Source organism: Muscardinus avellanarius (genome assembly GCF_963383645.1).
Source record: "Muscardinus avellanarius genome assembly, chromosome: 2".
NCBI classification, from domain to species: Eukaryota; Metazoa; Chordata; class Mammalia; order Rodentia; family Gliridae; genus Muscardinus; species Muscardinus avellanarius.
This window is the reverse complement of record NC_137787.1, coordinates 155,837,978-155,860,337: the sequence shown is the minus strand read 5'-3', so window position 1 is coordinate 155,860,337 and position 22,360 is coordinate 155,837,978. Positions and strand designations below refer to the sequence as shown.

General features: G+C 37.9%; 1 protein-coding gene across 4 annotated transcripts in view; it reads left to right on the top strand.

The window, feature by feature from the left end:
- DIAPH3 (diaphanous related formin 3) overlaps nucleotides 1-19,691 on the top strand; it is a gene marked incomplete at both ends in the record, with an annotated part of 500,946 nt that extends 481,255 nt beyond the window's left edge. For all 4 annotated transcript variants that reach the window (XM_080719970.1, XM_080719969.1, XM_080719968.1 and 1 more), the window contains one exon: nucleotides 19,429-19,691. In XM_080719970.1, the coding sequence (XP_080576096.1) occupies nucleotides 19,429-19,691 (263 nt within the window). The remainder of the gene's footprint in view (nucleotides 1-19,428) is intronic.
- Between the last annotated feature and the right edge of the window lie 2,669 nt (nucleotides 19,692-22,360).

The following is a 22,360-nucleotide window of genomic DNA, read 5'->3' as shown; positions in this document are numbered from 1 at the left end:
CTGTAATTCACAAGCATAAATTATGATAGCTTCCATTCTTGCTGGCTATATCATTCAGAATTTGGATATCCACCCACCTTATCCCCATCAGTTTAGAACATAAATACACACCACAGGCCTTATCACAGTAACCATAAATTTAATAATACTACCTGTGAGCATAAGCCAATTTCTTGGTGCAATACATTACAATAAAACTCTTAGCAATGAAATTTCTTTCCTTTTTATTTTACTTTAAAGGACGTATCTTAATCAATTATTTGATGGTTATGTTTAATCCAGAGTACATGTCTACAGCGTCTAGGGGTGTTGTTTACTCTCTATCTGTTGTGCCATCAGAAAAGAGGCCCAAACACAGACAATTTCAAGGTTTCCAATGAGAGGACACCTTATAAGGCCTGTACATGTATAATGATCTGTTCTTTTCAAAGAGCATTTGCATAAAAATCCTTGATTTGGTTTATTTGATTATTGGAAGGAAGGAAGCTTAAGTTTAAGGGGATTAAGACAATTCCTCAAGGATATAAAAAGTGAAAGGTCGAGCACAAAGGGAACCCTTAAAAATTTCTTTTTAAATCGAAACTAACCCTGTAACAGGACCCCATCTTATCTAAGGAGTCTCAGACCTATAGCACAGCTTGCAACTGACTGCAACCAGAAGAGCCCAAGGAGATTGGTTTTGGTTCCCTTTCATGTAATCCAAAGAACAAACAAATCCATAAGCATACAGTTTGATAAACAAAAAGGTTGTTTGATGGCAGTGAACTTAGTTAAAACCAAATCTGCGGAGACAGCCAGGAATGGATGAAGCTAACTTTGCCTCCCAGGAAAGGGCTTATAACTTGCCAGAAAAGGCCATCAGAGTCCTCTCCGGGGGACCCAGAGGGAGTCACAGCAGCAAACCAAGAACACTGTCACCACCTAAGAATCACTGAGCTCTTTGCCTTGATTTTTTTTTTCTATATAATAAGGATGCTAACAACTTCATAGGGTCTGTGAAAAGGAACTAATTAAATGTTATTAAAGCTCCTTGTCACTGGTAGTAGCTTTGTCATCACCACCGGTAGACTGAAAACTCTTCTGCCCTCTTTGGTAGAACGTGGTAGATATATTAAATCATAGAGTGCGGACATAATTACACAAATACACCACGGTGGTGGGAAGTTTCAGAAAGGAACACAGGGTGTCAGGGGAATGAACAACTAGGGGTATTAAGCAGACTTCCTGTGCTGAAGCACTCCTGACCTGGCTGATGAGGAGAATGAGTAACTCTTAGGAGAGGCCCAGGTCGGATGAGGAATTGGTTTACTCTTCTTCCTTTAGTAAAGCATAGACAGCAAAGAGTAGCAGGAGGTCCTCAGTGAGAGACCATTAGAGGCAGCCCCCATTGCCAACTCCATCTGTAACAGGAATCTCAGACTCAGGCCCTGATTGTGAATTCATTTCCTCCTTACACATTATTCTTCAAATCCTGCCCAGCTTATCCTTATAAACTGTTCGAGATTTTATTATCCCATACCTCCTGTATTTCTTCACTTTTTTTTCTTCCTATCTCTTATTTTAGTCTGCCCAAATAACCTAGTTTATTAGTTCTCCTTAGAAGATTGTTCTAATGAGTCCAAATTATGTCCACATTGCATAGGTTCACTTCATTCACCATCTACTGATCTCTCTCTCCCTCTTTCTCTCTCTCTCTCTCTCTCTCTCTCTCTCTCTCTCTCTCTCTCTCTCACACACACACACACACACACACACACACACACACATATATTCTGTGCATTTTCTTTTGAAAACACTTAACACTTAAACTTTTGTTTTCAGCATTTAAGAGACAAGGATCATGATTTTGCTAAAGGCCCTAACAGAAACCACATTTGATAATGCATTTTTTAAGATGAGATACATAATCAAATATTCAACACTTTGAGCAATCGTGTGTGTGTGTGTGTGTGTGTGTGTGTGTGTGTGTGTGTGTGTGGTACTGGGAATGGAACACTGGGGCATTCTACCTCAGAGCTATACCCCCAGCCCTGTGTTTTATTCTTTATTTTGAAACAGTGTCTCACTAAGTTGCAGAGAGCCTCACTAAGTAGCTGAGGCTACCTCCCAAGGACTGTGATTACAAGCATGAGCCACCACACCCAGCTTTGAGCTAGTCTTACTGTTTCTATTTGTTATGCAGGATAGGTGAAAAGCAAGTACCTCTGTAAATAAACATATATTTATGTGCTTAGATTTTATGCATGCTGAAGCCAAGGACCAAGTCTGTTCATTCTCTGCTATATCTCTGATACCTATCACCAAGTAGTACACTGTGCTTACTTAGTATTTTCTGACTAAATGAATTCCATAGTATAACAAAGAACTATGAAACATAATCTATTGACTATAAAATTATATGATGAAATATGACACATTGACCAACATGTCAAGTACTATTTTTACACTAGGAGGAAAGGAAAGAACATTAACTATAAGTACATTACGGTCTTATTGCTAGTTTTGAGCATGTATTAGGGACATGACCAGGCAGGCAAGGATACAAAACATACAAGAGCTATACCATGGGAGGTGGCATCTGATGATATTTGAAGGGTCATAAATTATCAGAGGAAAAGATTAGGCCTGAGGAATTGAGAGGGGGTAGTATTGTAAAGAATTCACTGCATAAATACAGTTAAAACAATTTAAGAAATTTTACCACTTCCTAAAATAATAAGGGGTTTCCTCCACACAGATTACTAGTGACAGAAAACCATATTCTCAAACTTTAACATTTAAAATAAATTAAGGCTTTTATGGTTAGCTCATTTCATTTTTAAAAAATTAGTAATTTTATAACTCTGGACCCTCTACTTGGTACAAATTGGGTAGTAGTGTTAAAATGTAAAGTTTTTATGTGCAGTAATGTCAGAAAATAACTACTTTGAATACTTTCTAATGTACTTGTGAATCTGGACTGTGGATTTTGCTGCTTCTGTGAATAACTTGTTATATAGCAAGCATAAGTATAGTTGGTACTTTATACCATACGAGAGAAAAAAATACACCTGCCTGGAAATAAATATTCCTGGTTTTCTCTCTTGAGAACTCCATAGATTTTTAAGATATTTGTCAGAAACAATATCAGTAAAAATGAAATGTCTCGTAGTTCCTTCCTGGTTCCTTGTGCTAATGTAGGAATAGTGCATGCTTCTCCTTCAGCATTTACACTTTTAAAATAATTAAACAACAATGCCATAGTGCGGAGCCAGAAGCTAAATCAGAGGACTCTGTCCTAACTTACTGTGATGCCTGGGGCAAGTTTCTAATCCCTCAAACCTCCCATCCTCCTTCGTGAGCTGGGGAGGATAAAGATCATTCTTCATTAGGCCTAGGATGATTCGGGAAGAACACCGTATGCAGACCTGGCACTGATAAGTGCTCAGACATTTTCAGTAGCATTTTTATTATTAGCCTTCTGTAAAAATGGGGGAAAGAAACCTAAAATTATCTAAAGATGGTGAGAAAGCAAATACAATTTTGTTAAATCTGAGTTCTGTTTGCAGATTGTGTTTTAGTTTGGAATTTGCTAGTTTTTGTTTGTTTGTTTTTGTTTTTGCAATGCTAGAAGTGGAATCCAGGGGCATTCTACCTCCAAGCTACACCCCCAGCCCTATTTTTTATTTTATTTTATTTTTTATTTTGAAACAGGGTCTCACTGAGTTGCAAAGGGCCTCACTAAGTAGCTGAGGCTGTCCAAAACCCTGATCCTCCTGTCTCAGCCGCCCAAATGTTGGGATTATAAGTATGCATCACCACTCCAGGCTTGGAATTTGCTAGTTTTTAACGTGTGTTTGGGGTGTCACATGATAAGCCTCTGACAGTGACCTTCCCCATTATGATTAATCTTTAATAAGTAGGGTGATAAGTGCATAACATAATAAGATGTGTTTATACCAGGAGAACACAGACATGGGAGGATAGATTAGAGGAATGATCCAGATGGGATGGTCTTGAGGGTTACATTACCATGTGGACCTGGTACAACTAACGCTGTTCTTCTCCTGCCACACGATTCCATGAATCACAGTGGTTTCCTTGCTCTTCCTTCTAGAAACAGTCATTAACAAACATGTTAATATTATACATAGGCGGTAAAAGAATTTTACTGTGTTCCATATTTAAGTCACTACCTTGTTCAAATAAGGCCCACTCAAATTTAGTGATTGGTGACAGGTGTACCTGTCTGACCTCTAGTGGCTGTAGCTTATAGCTGCATCTCCATTGATGGGGTTAAAAAAAAAAAAAAAAAAAAGCTAGGGGTGATCTTGTGTAACTTATCATAGTACTTGGGAAGCTGGGACAGGAGGATAGCCGGCTGGAATGGAGGCCTTCCAGCCTCAGCAATTGAGCAAGATTCAGTTTAAAATTTAAAAATGGTTTGAGGGTGTAGCTTAGAGGTAGAATGTCTGTGGGTTTCATCCCTAGTACGGCCCCAATACCCACACACACTGACACTTAAGGAAAGTGTCTCGGATCCCATAATAGAGTGGGACTATTGAGAGTGTGACCAGCTTAAGTTTTCCTAGTTGAATTGTTGGAGTACCGTTTTATAGGATAGAGTTTAGGGCCATCTTTGTCTTTCTGTGAGTGCAGGTGCATGAAATGAGTCAGCAGACACTGCCCTGGGCAGTCAACACGGCATCTTTAGTAGACATTCCTGACCTGGTAGCCAGCTCTCAGTATTGCTGCCCAGTAGTATGTTGTAGACTTGCATGAAATATTTTTTAAACGTTGAGAGAAGACCTATATGTGACAATATTTATCACTGTATATTTTCATTAGATATCTATGTGGGTATCTTTAATATTGTCCATTGTCCTTGAAAAGAAAGTGTTTGACAAAAAAATGCAGTGATCTAATCCAACTATTTTGAATGGCTTACGAGTATGTTTTGCTCTATTTGGACTGGACGGTAACTGTGAAATTAAAGATGATACATTTTGTTAATGCTGAAAAAAATATTGTGTAAATGTGTAGGTTTGCTGAATATTTCCAAGTGATAACATTATTGTCTTTCACATGCTTTTCCATGTTTTTGAAAGAATCTGTGGGTTAAAAGTTGTTTGTGACCAGGTAATAGATTGGCTCTGACCAACAATTTGGGGCATAAATCCTCTGATTATTCAGAATCAAAGAACTAATAGATACTATCATTTACTCTGGTGTCCCCAACTAAAAAGACTAAGAAAATTTGTATAACCCATGATGGAAAATAAAAGGGAACATTTTATCATGTGGTAGTAACATTATCTCCTTTGTCTTTAACATAAACCATGCTGGAATATTTGTTATAACTTTTTTCTTTTATATCTCACTTAACAGGGAACTCTTATCTAATCTCAGTAGTCTAATGAACTATAAATTGCTTGACACAGCTAATCTGGGCCTCCAGCATATTTTCTTAATTTCATATACTATGTGGATCATAAAGTTCCCTGTGACTTAAGGTCTCCTCTTTCCTGACACTGGAAGCTCTTTGAAGAGTCTGGCCAAGGATTAGAACAAAAAACAATTATCCCATCTTTCTACCTTGCCCATTTTCCTGCAGCCAGCACCTTCTTTAGCTTACCAAGAGTACTGCACTCTAATTTCTTCCTTTCTGCCCTTTGTATGGTACTTTCCCAGTGCTTTGTGTTTCCTGTTACCATAGAGACAGAAGGTGCTCCAAAGCCCCAGGAAGGCAAGAGGAAGCAGGTCTTTGAGTTAACAGTCCCTGCTGGCGAGAGAAGCCCGAGGCAGGAATCTATAGCAGTAAACGGAGAGAGGGAATTGTGTGGTCCGATCTGTTTGTGTATCCACAGAGTCTTAGGAAGCACAGGCTCAGCTGAAGCGGCATTAAAAATGAGTTGTTTACAGAAACCAATTTTCAGAGATCTCAGTTCAGCCTGGGGTTTCACAGAAACCAGACTTAGTGTTTTATTTGCAAGAAGATGACTGAAGTAACATTGACCTATTCCTTTTACTGTTTTCCTCATTAAAGGGAACAGCTTCTAAGAAAGGTCCTCTTTGCCTGACTTATTTTGCTGATCAAAACTCTCACCTTTAAAATGAAGGTCGATGTTAACTCAGCCCAAACCATCCAGAATCAAATTGTAGTTTGAGCACAAGGGACTCTTCCTCCAGCACCCAACTCATTGATCTAAATATACTGGTTCTAGAAATGAATAGTTTATATCTACTCTCAATTGTAATGTACTCCCTACACAGTTTAGTTCACTGAAAGCATTTAAACATTTCTCTAGATTTAATGAATTGTTGTATTTCCTATTATACTATTTTAACTCATAAACTGTGCTTGTTGATATTTTTATTTAGGAGAATGCTGCTAGATAGATTTTAAATAATACCTTTTTCCTCTTGCTTTTCCATTAGAGATATAAGGCCACTAGTGAAGGAGGAAAAATATAAAAATGATGCTTTTAATAACAAATAGTGTGAAATGGAATTTTAAAGCAACAGATGTTTTGTAAATTGGATTTACACTAGTCTCTCTGCTGGAGTAGAATCAGATCCATCCCCAAGGTGTTTGCTAGATTTTTGTCCCAGATCTTGTAGTCTAAGCAGGGCATCAGTTCAGAGAAATTCAGAACACATCAACATCTCTTTTAAAGTTACCTATGCAAAATTGTCCTTTGGAGGAAGAAGGCCAGTATCTCTAACTCTGTACACAGAGTAAGGCTGAATAAGGGCCTCTGAGGCACTCACTTTCCTCAAACTGACAGTGGGAGGCAGTAGTGTTCTAGCCTGAGCTGCTCTCTTTAAGGTAATGTCTATGACTCATACCAGATTTCCTTATTTCATTCAATTTCTAGAAATACATGAAACTCAAATCTTAGAAATCGCTTCAGATTTCATAATGAGACTTGGTAGCATCAATCCAGTACAAGATAATGTTGCTGTGCCATGAATAGAACAACCAAGGAGACCAGGCTCTGAGAACCTCACCCCAATCTAGTTTCTGATGCAGTATGAACAGGCAAATGGCATGTTTAGTAAGTTTGATTCCTGAATCTTATAATTTACTAAAACATATAAAACTGTGAAGTAAAAGAAAAATCTCTGGGTGGTTACCTAGTTCTTGTGTGTAAGGGGCTGGATAAGCATGTCAGAATGTGGGCAATAGCAGCAGCAGTAGGCTTGCCAGTATTAGAATCTGAGCATACTTTTAATATTTAGCCATTGTCAGATTCCCTAGAAAAGTGTAACTGTTTCTTCTTTGTATCAAACAAAACCCCAGTTAACCACCAAGTACTGGAACACTACCTTCTTTCACTTGGTTGTTTTGCCTTCTATATTTGATTCTATTAATAGATTTTTCTTTCTTTTACTGACTAAATAGGTGACATTTGGGGCGGTTTCGCTACCCCAGCATTAGGAATATATGTCTTATCTTCAATTTTATTTTTATTGCAAGATCAAACAGCACATTTATTTGACGATGAACTATGATTACTATACAATCTGTGAACAAAGAACAAAACCGTATTTACGGGAGTGAAACTCATGATCTCGATTTTAGTAACTTCATCTTTAGCCAGGTTATCTAATGCTATTATATAGTAACTTATTAATAAAGACTTTTTAATAAGCCTTAGGAATAGGCTATTAATTTTAATTAGTATATGAATGATTGCAATTTAACTTTATTTAAAGTTTTATTTGTACTTTATAGTTACACATCACAGTGGGATTGGTATATATTCATGTACATAAATTTTTGTCAATTGTAACTTTTTACTAAATTTTAACTTTTAACTAAAGTTTTACAAATTATTTTGTCCTAACTCTTAGTTTAATAATTATTAGTTTTTTAGCAGTATGGATTCAACTTGAGATACCGAGACTCTTCACTGAAATTTTCTGTAAAGATGTCCAACCCTAGAAATGTTGTAGGCTAGTGGTAGAGTTAGAAACTCCAGGTTCTAGACCTGTGCTGTCCATTATAGTAGTGAATAATGGCTCTTATGCTCTTGAAATATGACTGTTCAGAATTAAGATATGCTGCAGCCAGGCGTGGTGGTGCACGCTTGTAATCCCCACACTTGGGAGGCAGAGATGGGAGGATCGCGCAGGTTGGAAGCCAGCCGTGCTGGCTTAAGAGACCCTGTTTCCAAAAATAAAAAAGTATAAAATAGGTCTAGTAGTATAGCCCGAAAGTAGAAAGGCTTCCAAGAACCCCAGTACCACCACCAAAAAAAAATATATGCTGCAAATATACACATTTGATTCTGAAGATTTAATACAAAAATATTAGAAATTTTACTAATATATTGCTTTTTTTAATTACATGTCGAAATATGTGTTATGAAGAGTAATTTTAATGTGGCTTCTAGAATTCTTTTTTGAGGCATAGCCCAATTTTGTGACTTTCATTTGATTTCTATTGGACTGCACTGCTCTAGACCCATAAAATGCCAGAAAGCAAACATTATATATACACATTTAAACAAGATGATATGTTAAGAGCTTAATTTTTATCCAGATACTATTATTCCAAAGTGTTCTATCTGTCACAAATTAACACAAATCGTCACATGAAGCAAGGCGATAAAAGCATGCCGTCACTCAATAAAAAGCTGTTATAAAGCACCTGTTTAGAGACAGGCACATGGGTATACCAGTGAATACAGCACATGATGCTCACCTTCGTGAAACTTATGTTCAAGCAAGTTAGGCCACATTTAGATGGATACGAGGTAGTATTTTCACTACTTGAGCATATTATTATGCTTAAAGTAATATCTCTATGTATATATAGTAATATATAAAATTATTTCAGTGTGAAATTTTCTTCAATACAAATGTAACCCAGGTTTGAATTCCCTACTTAATAAAATCAGATTGCTCTAAGCATATTCTAATTAGACATCTATTGACCATCAACCTCAAGTATTCAGCCTATAAGGACATTTTTTAAGGGCTGTAATCAAAAGGATTATGTAAACATATACTTGTATTGCTTTATAGTGCTGGACACCCTAGTTGGCTTTTCCCCCCAGAATTTTAAACTACTAAATGAATATGATTTTGCATACTCATAGTAGAAATAATAGGATCTTAAATGTTTCAAGGACTTTGCATCTAGCATAAAAAACTGAGCAGTCACTGAATTAACTAATGCTTTGGCTTGTCTATAACCCCAATTTATGATCTCTAGGGGAACAGTTGGAGAAGCTAGAGTTGTTTGGCTTGGAGAAGAAAAGATTTGGGGAATATTATGATAAAGTGAGCCTAGGCCTCAGCTTCAGTAATGCCATGATGTTACCCTAGGTAACCCCAAGGCACTAATGTTTGTCAGCCTGAGAACTAATGTTCATCACCAGGTACTTTGCTAGTCACGCATAACTGCCTGTTTGACTTCTGTCACTCCTACTTAGCTTGCACCTGCAGAGAAACAAAGGCTGTTAGGACCTTTCTAAACTTAAAACAATCAAAAGGTAGACAATAGAAGGGACAGACCTGGTTGCTGAGCTCCTGCACAATGCTGTTCCTAGTTTCTGTACTTTCCGCTTGACTTGCACACCCAAAGAAACTGTTGGGAATTGTCAATATCTGTGAGAACCTAAACTCTTCACTCCTGAGCTTGTGATTCTGACATATAAAAGGAGCCCTGAGAAACAGCTCAGGGCTGCACTCAGGACCAAACACCCTGCAGTGTAGTTGCCGGCTGGCTAATAAAGACTCGCTATTCGGTTTAAATTAGGTCTGAGTAGTCTTCTCTGGTGGCTTCTCTATAACAGTGTGATATCTGTCTTCAAATAGTTGAAGGGCTAGTGACTGAAAGAGGAACTGCATTTACTTAATACAGTCTAATGAAAAAAATAGCATCAGTAAGGCCAGGGACTATGACTTCAGGGGAACACACACTGAATAAACATGGAGGGTTAATACCTAATTTTAGAGTTGTAAAAATTTTTAAATAGCAGATAAAGGATAGTACTATCAAACTGTATTGCTGTTATTTTTCCACTTTCTTCCTCATGAAACACCAGACCAACATGAACTGATCAAACTATTACCCACTAGGTACTACCTGGCAAACACTTTACTTCATAGCTGTTAAGCCACAATATTAGTGATCACAAAATATGGTAGCTTGAAGCAGCTGTCAACAATAGCAGGACTGGTAATCGAATGCTATTGTTGGTTTCCATAGGGGAGTCTGAAAACAAGAAAGTTGATTTGGATATGAGGTATTATTTGAAGTAACACTAGGGAGTATATGTTGAAGTGTTTAGAGAAACCCTGGCAAGACACACTTTTGAAGCTGCACTGGCACAGCTGGAAATGCAGAAGTGGAGTCTTTTTTCCAAAGGATATAGTTAAAGCTGTGAGATCTTGGGGTGGGGGGAACGTAGAAGGGATAGAAAAGGGGACCGTGGATCTGTGAGAAATGGCCACACTGTGTGGTCTGATTGTTACAGAAGGTTAGGAAGGTAGAATGAACTGCCAAAGAAGATTAAAAATGAAGCAACAGAAAGTAGAAGAGTAAGCATGATAGACTCTATTAACCAGGAATCTGAGAACTTTAGTTTTGTCTCTAGCTCTGAAAGTTATGTCTGCTCCTCAGCTTTATGTAACATAAAGTGTATATATATTTACAGTGTGTTATAAGAATCAAATGCATGGATATTTCAGGAAAGTGTTTGCAAACTATAGATAAGCTAAACACATATAAAAGATAGTGTGATCTTTTGATATTATACAATAACGGTATTCTGTGTTATGAGTTTACTACAATGCCTTTGACACCAACTACCTGGTGTTAAGCAAAATTTCACAGGTCGTCTCTCAAAAGGCTTCCCTAACTTCAGACAACAGCCACAGTTTGGGGTTTACAGACTTCCGTCACTTTGGGCCAGCAGGATACAAATTCAGTGGTTCCTACCACCACCTCGGTTTCAATAGTTTGCTGTAATGACACAATTCAGGAAAGCATAATATTTAATATGACTTAGTTATAGCAAAAGGAGACAAATCAGAACCAGCCAAAGGGAAAGCCGCTTGAAGCTTCCCTGCCTTTTGGTCACATCGCCCTCCACAGGGCATAGTCACACCCCTGCATCCATGGATTTCATATGCATGGATTCATCCAAGTACAACCTGAAACTATTCTCTTAAAAACTAGGGCTATACTGAATATGTACAAATATTAAAAATGTAAAAAAATGTATATTTTTCTTGTGATTATTCCTTAAACAATATAATGGCTTTTTACATAGCATTTATAATGTGTTCATTTTTGTAAGTAATGCAAAGATGATCTAAAATATATGGGAGGATGTGCATATAGGTTATACACAAATACCTAGCCATTTATATAAAGGACATGAGCATTCAAAGATATGGGTATCCTAGAGGGTTCTGGAACCAATCCCCCATGGATAGCCAGGGTAACTATATGCCCAACAAGGTTAACTTACCTTAATGTCAGTGTCCTGAGTTTATATTGAGGCTTCATTACTTAGGCATCATGAATTGAATCACTGACCACAAGATTGAACTCAAATTCCAGCCCCTTTTCCTTCCTCAAAGATCAGGCTAGTATCATTTGACCCAAAAACATCCACTCTCTAATCACAAGGATTTTGGTGTTTCTGGCTTAATGAATCCCCATCCTATACCATTCTTTATCATCATCATCAACCCTCTAGGGTCCTACCCTGAGTTACAGAATCCCAAACGTTTTTCATTATTGCAAACATTCCAAAATTTTACAACATTGAATAATCTTATAGGGAGCAGTTTTGATAGAGAGTAATGGACAAAAGCCAAATTCGGATTGCTGAGAATCAAGTGGAAAAGTGAAAAGGGGGGAAACAGCCATGGAAGGGGATCTGACTCCTTTCACACATTACAAATCAGAAAGGTAAGCAGTTGATTCACGTGACCATTATCTTTGGAGCCCAGGCCAGATTTAGCCTGTCCTGAGCTCTGTATCCTGCACTACTTCAGATTCCTTCCTGCACTCAATTGGGAGAATCCAGCAGAGGAAAAGGCAAAATGGCAGTGCTGTCTTCAAGCCTTTTTTCCTTTTTTTTTTTTTTTTTTCATTTCTTTCTTTTCTTTTTATTTTTTTTAATTTTTTTTTTTTTTTTTTTTTTTTTTTTTTGGTGGTACTGGGGTTCCTGGAAGCCCTTCTACCTCCGGGCTACACTCCCAGACCTATTTTTATTTTTATTTTTTGGAAACAGGGTCTCTTAAGCCAGCACAGCTGGCTTCGAACCTGCGCGATCCTCCTGTCTCTGCCTCCCAAGCACGGGGATTACAAGCGTGCGCTACCACACCCGGCTTCAAGCTTTTAAAAGATAGTGAGTGGTGGAGAAAAACTCTAAATAGAAGTGTGTGTAAAAGTTTCTGAAGAGAATGGTCTAGCTTAATTGTCAGTCCTCTCCTATCCAAAGATAACTTTTATCATCTCCTTAGTCTATTCTGTTTGAATAGGGGATTGTTTTGTTTAGTTGTGTTTTTTACATAAATGATTTTAGTAAGAATTTCTTGGCACCCTAAAAAATTTTAACCATATACAAAATGCCCTTTTTATCATCTTTATATATTTTCAATATGTAAGATAAAATAACCAGCAAAATGAAACCCAGGGATGACAATTATTTATAGCTTCAGTAAATCAACAGTAAGGAAAGCCGTGGGGATGTGGGCTGCGGGCGGCCAGCACTAACTTCAGCTCTTGCATAGATTAAAAACATATATTTGCCGTACACTTTACTATCATGTAGACCCAGTGGTACTTTAAACGTTATATTTATGGGATATTTTTGTCTTTCACCAAAGTAAAGCCATTGCTAGGGTGAAACAAAACAGCTATTTAGTAGGTCAAAGTAATAGTAAAGAGCAAAAGGTAAAGAATTATAGAGACAGACCAAATTTCAGGACGACTGAAGAGAGGCAGTCACTTTAGGACACTAGAGCTCTAGATCCTTCCTCCTGTCAAGGCTGCCACAGGCTCACCATTGACCACAAAAGGCAGGAGCTCGATTTTATTTTTCATCTGAGAGTTGGCACTTCTAAGAAGCCAGTGCCCATTAAAACCACAAGGTGCTGAGGGATCGATACTGACTTAAAGAGAAGAACGCCTCTTTCTGAACCAGGGCTGAGGCACCTGCAGTGGAGAACTTCCCCCAAGGGCCCCGGCCCTGCTATCTGACCTCAAGAAGCACAACTACTGGCTGCAGCATTTCCTCATTTGGATGCCAAGTTACATATTTATATTTCATTTTTGCCAGCATCTTTCCTACTTTCCTGCATCTTTTGTGCTTCTCAAAAAACAATGGAATTTTTTTTTTCAGGATGGTGGAGGGTTTTTTTTTTTTTTTTTGAGCTTTCTCATCCAAATCTCTAACAAAGGTCATGTCCTGGGACACAACACTGGGCATGTAGTTTACAGCCTTTATTTTTAAGTTCAATGGGGTCTCTTCACTTAAGAGTGGCTCAACATCCCAACAGTTTTTTAACTTTTCCTTCTGTTTCAGAAGGGGGTGGGGAGCTAGGGTTAAGCTCCAGATTCAATCTTGACAGTAAGAATCATATGAAAAATTAAACTGAAATAAGTGAGTCTTCCCATCTTAAAAGAAAATAGCATGTATTCTCATCCTGTTCATTTCCAGAGAAACACGGATACAAGATGCGTGGATAGGATTTCCTTACCGTTTGGTTCTAAGCATAGCCTAGCTGTACCATAGGCACCAGTGGCCCTGGATATTGGAAGTCATCCTCGATATATCATACAAAGACATCAACTGTAATACCTTAAAGAAAAAAGCAAAACGCCTACAATTGGATTCATAAAATAGTACAAACATATTCCATTTAGACAATTAAGGGATCATCCTATTTTACTTTAATATTTTTATTTTTCATTAATATTATTGGTAAGGAGTTGAGGAGAAATAGAAATGCTTCTCTTTTCATTTGCACCCCAGCTTTACTTTTTATGTCATCTTATATTTGTTACTCTCTAAGGTGTAAAGTAAGAGCTTTCATACATCTTAATGCAGTGTATTGATGCCTCTCAACATCTTGTAGAGCTCCATCCCACACACTGTCTTCTCTTTGATTTGGAAGTCAACCATTTAGAAATAGTGCATGGTTTTGCAGAGAATTTAGACTTCCAGTTCAGTCTACACAAAGTCACCAATAACAAACATCATAGTATTGTCAAAAAGACTGTTTTTGAACCAATGCTGTAAGATTGTATATTAAAGTGAACTTTTCACTTTGGGAGCTTTCTCTATACCTGTAATCATTTTTTCGAGTTACAGTGGGATAAAGTGACTCTTCCCACCCAGTTTCACTTATCTGCTTTAAGACTCCCTCCACTCTACACTTTTGGTCTCCTATGGATGGGGACAAATCAAAATGAAGCTGAGGGCCAGGATTGAGGATGTTTAGAAAGGAATATGAGTCCTGGAGTTAAAAGATGTTATCTAAGAACTTCCAACAGAGCTTAGGCTCATCCTGTAAAAAAGCCTTACGCATTGTTCTTTTTATTTCTTCAGTGGTCTCTAGAAAGGCCTGTCTTTTTTATATCATCTGTTGCTCCTCATGAAAGATTCTCCACGTGAAGCCACAGAGGAGTTAAGTACCATCATAGTTATTCTCTCATCATTTTGTCCCTAAAGCAACCCCAGGGCTATTCTGAGCTGCTCAAAGGGTAGAATGCTGTAGCTTGCAGAGGCCCACCCATTGTTATTCACCCAGTGCTCCAGCCAAGTTCAAAGACCATGCACCAAAAAGAGCAACTCAGCCTGTGCTAGGCATTTCATCCTTGGATCTGGCATAGGCCTAATATGTACAAATAGACACACAGTCCTTGGTTTTGGCAAAACGTAATTCATTAACAACCATAACTAGAACTGTTTGAAAAGAGTAAAGTGGACCAAAGCATGATGATAATGGGTTCGGGAGAAAAATGGGATGAGGGTTTCAGATAGTAAGCACAGCAAATTCTTTCAAGATGTTTTGCTCTAAAGGGAGACAAGAACTGAGGTTGTAGCTGGTGTAAGAAGTAGAGAAAGTGTCTGTCTGTCTGTCTCTCTCTCCGCCCTCCCTATGTCTCCCTCCCTTCCTCCCTCTCTTTCTCTTTCTCTTTCTCTTTCACTTTCTCTTTCTCTTGAGCAGGGCTATCACAAGATACCTGTCTGCTGAGGGGACTGATTGCAGGGTGAGGGAAACCTTTAAATGCAATAAGGAGGGCATGGCTTCCAGAGGGATGCTACAGTAGAAGAGGGCAGCCTTTGTGTGAGGGGTGGTCCTCAGAGGGGAGCACAGAAGCTTGCCCCACCCTAATGGAAGAGAGGGAATGGATGTGTGTGATATGTGGGGGTTGGGAGGAGCAGCTGTGCTCATTCTCTTTTGATTGGTGCTCTGAATGAGTTAAATGAGAGTGCAAGAGGACATCTTAGAGGTTTGTAAAAAGAAGGTATAAAACAGTTGTCTGGGAGAATGAAAGGACTGGAGAAATGTGGGGTTAAAGTCTCACTCTAAATTCATAATCATGAATTTGAGAGACTAGGAGATGAAGACAATGTGACCTTGGACCTGCTGTGGTGAGGTAGTAGACATAGGTAGACTACCTGCTTTACAGAGTTACTGAGGATTCAGTGTGTCAGGAAGCATTTCAGAGTGTAAATACAGGAGAGCATTATTATGAAACTTGGTTTTGAGTTACTTAGCATTTTACTTTGGCAAAAAGCTTCTCAGATTTCTTTAGGACAACCTCAGTATTTCTAAAGACAACTTCTGCCACTGACTTAGTAACTGAATCTAAACAATGGTCTTTACCTTCTTTTGCTTTCACCCCTCAAATAAATGCTTTATAAGTAAAGGTGCTACATAAACACAAGCTATTCACAAAATGGTGTCAGCCCTTGCTGACACAGTAGTCTCTAGAGAGTCAGAGACTATGAATAAACCTAAGTGTTGAGTGGGAGATACCTCCCTTAGAACGCTTGGGAAGGAGAAATGAAAAGCGATTGCTGTGTAGGTGCCCTCCACATTATTTTCTTTGATCCTCAAAGCTACCCTTTGAGATTGATTATTAGACTCTGAGAATCAAAGGGGCTGAGTTACGCATTAAGATTTGGTTTTCATCTCAGGTTTACCTTAAAATCCCATATTCTTTTCACCCTGCCTCACATGGAATCAAGCTGGGTACTATATAACCGTAGAAGTTACGGGACTTTAAACATACATATATTTTTTTTCATATTCCAGATCCATAATTTAGACAACCTAATCTCTTCTCTGCCATGAAACATTTAACTGGAGTTGCCCGGTAGCAGAATAAACTGGAGATACCATGAAGGAGTAGTTTACAAGAAATGAAATGATGGAAATGATAGGAACATTTGGAGGGAGGCAGCCATAAGCTGACAAACTGTGCACTTACCCACAAATGCACTTTTCTAATACTCATTGGGACAGGAAGGCGTGTGCTAGGAAAAAATGAATGTATGTGCTCATGGGAACTGCCATATTTACTGTGCTTTTTCCTGTAAACACTGCATGTGTATTATAAGCTATGACACACAAACTATTCTAAGAGAAAATCACTGCTCTGTTAAGTTTTGATTTTTGAGTAACAATTGCCCACTTGATAGAGAAAGTGATAAGGAAGTGTATTTTCTTCCAACAGCTAAAAGGTGATCATACTTCTAAAATTTGTTGAGACTGTCCAAGAAACTGTGTAAAATACTCATCCATCACTGGAAGCCCCTGGTCAGGAAATGACAGTGCAGTAAATATCTTCAGCAGCCACCTTTTAATGTACAAGCTGTTTTCGGTTGGAATTTTCAGCACTCACATAAAACACACTGTCATGAGTGACTGCTTGTGCTCCAAAGTCATTACTATTGGGATAATGGAACATCTCTCAGCGAATAACCAAAAAACTTTAAATGTCATGTCAAGTTTGTTGAAGCCATTTCCAAGCCCTGTTCAAGGTTACGTGAATATTGGGGGTATCTATCTGCTTTCTAAGAGGTTGAGTTCTACAAGAGAGCTCACCCAGAAGGGTGTGCACTGTGAGAATGGTTAATTAAATGAAAATCTAGGTGTCTATGAGAAAGTCCATCAGGCAAGCTACTTGATCATTAGCTATTGGCATTCTCTCCTTAGTTCCTTGATGAGTCGGGATCATCATCATTTACCAAGTATGATGTGTACATGTATGTATAGATGTACATATACTTGACAAATGATGATATAATTCTGATTTGCCAGGAACTTTTAACAGTTTCCCTGCCAAGTTTGATTTCTTTTAAGGGAAGTTACTGACTTAAAATTCTTTTGTTTGTTTATTTTGTGGTACTAGGGGTGGAACCCAGGGGCATTCTACCTCTGAGCTACACCCCCAGCCCTATTTTTTATCTTTATTTTGAAAGAGAGACTCAACGAATTGCAAAGGGCCTCACTAAGTAGCTGAGGCTGTCCCTGAACCACGATACTCCTGTCTCAGCCTCCCAAATGCTGGGATTATAAGCATGCACCAACACACCAGGCTTGACTTAAATTCTTTTTTTTTTAATTTATTTTTTATTGGTGCAATGTATTCATACATCATAGTGGTATAAAGAAAATACTTTTGTAGACATACATGCACATCTCGCCCAGTTAGCCCCTACCACGATCCCCACCCCATTCCCTCCCCATCCCTCCTTCCCACGCTTGGCTTACTGGTTGACATCTAGTATTATAGCAATTTATACAATATTAACATTGATAATCTCACATAACAGTTTCATTTGTCTGGTACCAAACTTTTGATGACTTAAAGATAACATTTCAATATTTCTTTTTGCTTTCTTTCTTACCAGAGAATATTTTTTTCTTTTTTTTTTTAGGTGAAACTATCATACATTTATTTATTTATTTTTCAGAAAAAATCTATCCTGATATGGAATATGGACTCTAGATAGAGATTAGTCAGGCACAAAAAATAAGAAATCAGATGCTTTCCCTAATATGTGAGAGTTAGGGAGAAATGGGTCATAGGAGGAACTCTTGGAAGAGGATCAGTAACTTTTAACTCTGTTTACATTGTCTTTGGATATACAATATTTTTTTTTTATTTTTTAGGGAGTTTATTTACTCTTTTGTTGCCTGTGCCATTGAAATCATATCCAAGAAATCACTTCCAATTTCAATGTTGTGAGGTTTTATGACCCAGATTTTCTTCTAAAAGCTTATAGTATTAAGATTTATATTTAGGTCTTTTATCTATTTTGAGTTAATATTTGTATATGTGTTAGGTAAGGGTCCAATTTTATTCTTTTTCATTTATTATTATTTTTCAACAATATTTAGTTAAAAGACTAGTATTTCCTCCACCAAATGTTCATGGAAACCGTGTCAAAAATAACTTGACAATATAGGGAAGAATTTATCTCTAGGCTTTTATTTAGCTCCAATGGTTTATATATCTGCCTTTAGAACAGTACTACACTGTTTCAATTATTGTAGCTTTATATGGTTTGAAATCAGAAAACATACATCTTCTAGCTTTGTTCTTCTTTGAGACTTAAATTCTTAATAGAAACTTTCTTCCTTGGAGTTATTAAATAAAAAGCATTATTCATGTGTGCAGATAATTCTTACCCAATATGTATTTATAGAGCATTTACTTTGTACCAGGACCATTTGAGGCACTAAAACTAAGGCAATATTCCAAAGAATGTTTCTGGCATCTTGGAGCATATATTCAAGTAAAGAGACAATATTGGACAAGTAAACAAGTATGATGCATTTGGTGGTCATGAGTTGGGTGAAATAAAAGGTGAGGGAACAAGCCAGGCGTGGTGGTGCACGCTTATAATCCCCGCGCTTGGGAGGCGGAGACAGGAGGATTGCTCAGGTTCGAAGCCAGCCAAGCTGGCTTAAGAGACCCCGTTTCCAAATAAAAATAATATAAAATAGGTTTGGGAGTGTAGCCCGGAGGTAGAAGGGTTTCCAGGAACCCCAGTACCACCAAAGAAAGAAAGAAAAGGTGAGGGGACAGAGCAATGAAAAGGGTAGCTATGATATTAGATGAATGGTTGCGGGAGGCCTCTCCATTCAACTAGTGTTTTGGTTGAAACCTCAATAATATATGGGACTGAAACCTGGTGATACTTAGTGACAGGCATTTCAGGCCTAAAAGAAGAAGAAAAAAATAAGCATTAGTGCTAACAAAATGGTTTTCTATTGTGTTTTAGTTTTTTTAACCTCCATGTGTTTATTTTAAATCTATCTTTTGGATTTTTTTTTTTTTTAGTCTTACAGAAGAGGGTGTGCTCATTAAAAATAATTATTTTAAATTTATGTTTTATGTGCACATTCTTGGCTCTCACTATAACGAGTTTTAAATTTCTCTCTTCCTTACTGCAGAAAATCAGAAAGTGCAGTTGACAGAAGGGTCACGTTCACACTACAGTATCAATTGCAACTCCACAAGGACTCCAGTCACCAAGGAGCTTAATTATAATCTAGACACTCATACGTCTACAGGGAGGATCAAGGCAGTAGAGAAGAAGGAAGCCTGTAATGTGGAAAGCAACAGAAAAAAGGAAATGGAACTTCTTGGCTCTGTTTCTAAAAGCGAATCGGTTCCTGAAGTCGAAGCCCTGCTGGCAAGATTACGAGCTTTATAAATTAGACTGGAAAAAAAAAAAAAAGTGATTAAGCCAAATATAAAGCCATGCTCTAAGCTATGACACTTGAAAAATTGCTTTCATATAAGTCACTTTATATAGTTTTAAATTATGGTATATATTAGAAAAACAAAGCAAAATATGTGATTGAGATGCTTTTTCTACGTACTTGAAGTTTTGGCTTATTCAAAATTATAATGGGCTTTAATGCCTTTTTTGTTTCCCAGTATTCATCTGCTCTAAATTTGGTGGTTAAATTATACATACTGCTGTAGAGAGCAGGTAGGTGGCCATGTGTTCAGCAATGTGTCCTTAAAGAAATACCAACTTTCTAAGTCACTGCAATTTTTACTTTACTATTTCAACATTAATGAATGTCAAATCACCGACCTGAAGGCTTGCTACATATCCATGTATTGTCTGTGTGTATTATTTATATAGGCCTAGGTTTCTCCAATATAGCATCATAAGCATATTAACTGAATATGTCAAAGCTGTAAGGAAATGTCCAGTGAGCTCTTTATCATGCTTGTTGGATTCATATCAACTTGACCCTGTCGAGGACACTGAGACTAATGAGCGCATTTTCAAAAGGGATACAATAGGAATGCACACACTATCTCTGCAAAATGCATGTGCTTTTGTATAAAGCACATATACACCATATTCCAATGCTTAGTCTTAGCCAAGAGAACATTTCCTCCCCCGTAATAATGACTGTAGAATAAAATTGCCATTTTGAAACTTCCCAGGTCATGAATTTTTTTTCTGTGAATAAACTTTGAGTTTCACTGTCTTTGATCTGACAATCAATAACTTAACAATGATCTGAATCAGTACTTCAAGGAAAGTTTTCTTATGTAAATGTTGCAATTGTACCTCACTTCAGCATCATTCCTTTGTTAATTCCATATCAAAGAAAATAAACTTGCTATTTGCACTAAAAGAAAAAAAATTTGCTTTCTTCTTTCTCATTAACATATTCTTTGGAGAATATGTTAAGCTCCAGATAGACTGTGCTATACATTCTGTCTAGGCATCTCTTTGCTTTATTACATGTAATAAGTAAGTGACTGCTCTTTTACTTTGAGATAAAAAGCAGTTATATGGAACTAGTCTGATGAGGTCTACTGCTTTTTATTTCCTTGTTTAAGTTGCCACCTCCTTTCAGCTCTAAGTTAATAAAATTAATTAATTAGAACTATGAACCAGGCTCGGTTTATAGACATTGGGGAACAAGTGCTATCCGTAGCCAACAGAGGAATAAATTTGTTCCTCTGTGTATTGCTAAAGTGTTCATTCTGCCCTCCAGCTGCAATTCCTGTTTTCTTGAAAACAAATCTTAAAAATCAAGAAAGGTGAAAGACATTTTACAAATTTGAGCAGTCAGAGGCCATAACAGCAAAGCAGAATTGTTTTGATTAGAAAAGTTAAATGAAAGAATTCTATCTGTTCTTAATGTGATTTTGCAAAGACTTGGGCTTTTCGGAAAGAAAAATTCAACCAGAGAGTTTAGACCTGCCAGATATAGGTAAACACCAAGGATACTCGGGCTGGGAAGCAGCCACAGGGGAGAAGCCAAGCAAGTCAAGTGACAATAACACAGACTCCCAGGGGCAGAGAAAGGTAGGGGAGTCCAGCAACGGAGTAGTAAGGCCCCAGAGCATCTGTCTGCAGAAGCTGAAGGACAACCTTGAAGCAGCAAGACAGGGACAGAGCAGCTGCCCTCTGGCTGGTCAGCCGCCTCCCTCTCCCTGGTGACAGGAGCTGGTTCTGAGCAGCCCTGGATAGAAGTATCCATAGTTGTGAAAAGCAAAACTCACGTGAAAGAGAAGAGTGCCATTTTCTGTTGGAGGTTTCCCTGACATAGGCCCCTTCAACAAAGGTTAAAGGTGTAATTAGAATTTTAAATTTTATAGTTTTAACAATTGTAATAGAAAACTATAGCAGAGTCTCACTAAGTTGCTGAGGCTGCCTTCAAAGGGATTACAGGTATTCACCCCCATGCCTAGCTATAGCAATGACCTTTATAGACAGACAGACGTGGAGGTATAATTTCATATTTCCAAATTACACACACACAAAAATAGCTTTCCTTTGGATTAGTGAGTAGGATTGTAAGTTTTATGTGTCAACTTGACTTGGATAAGAGCTATCCAAGAACACTGGTAAGACGTAATTTCTGGGTATATCTGTGAGCGTGTTTCTGGAAGATATTAGCATTGGAATCAATAGACTGAATAAAGACCATCATTACTAATGGGCATCACCTGTTAAAGGCACAATTAATGGAACAGAAATATAGGAAAGGCAAATTCTCTGTTGGAGCTATGCATCCTACCCTCAAACATCAGGTCTTTGGTTTGGACTGGAACCACGAGCTATCCTGGCCCTGGCAGATGATATCAGCTGAGCTCATCCCTAATAATAAGGCTGCTTCTGCATATCTATTTGTATCCTACTGTTTGTTTTCCTGGAGAACCCTACAATTTTAGCACAGAAGGTAGATGGCCAACTCAAAAACCTCTGGTAGTGCTCAGTACCCTTGACAAGCATGTTCAGGCCAAAGCATTGACAACCCCAGATACATATCCTCTCCGTACTCACACCAGCATAAAAGATCTGACTAAAATACACAGACACAGACACCTAAGTAACCATCAAGTTTT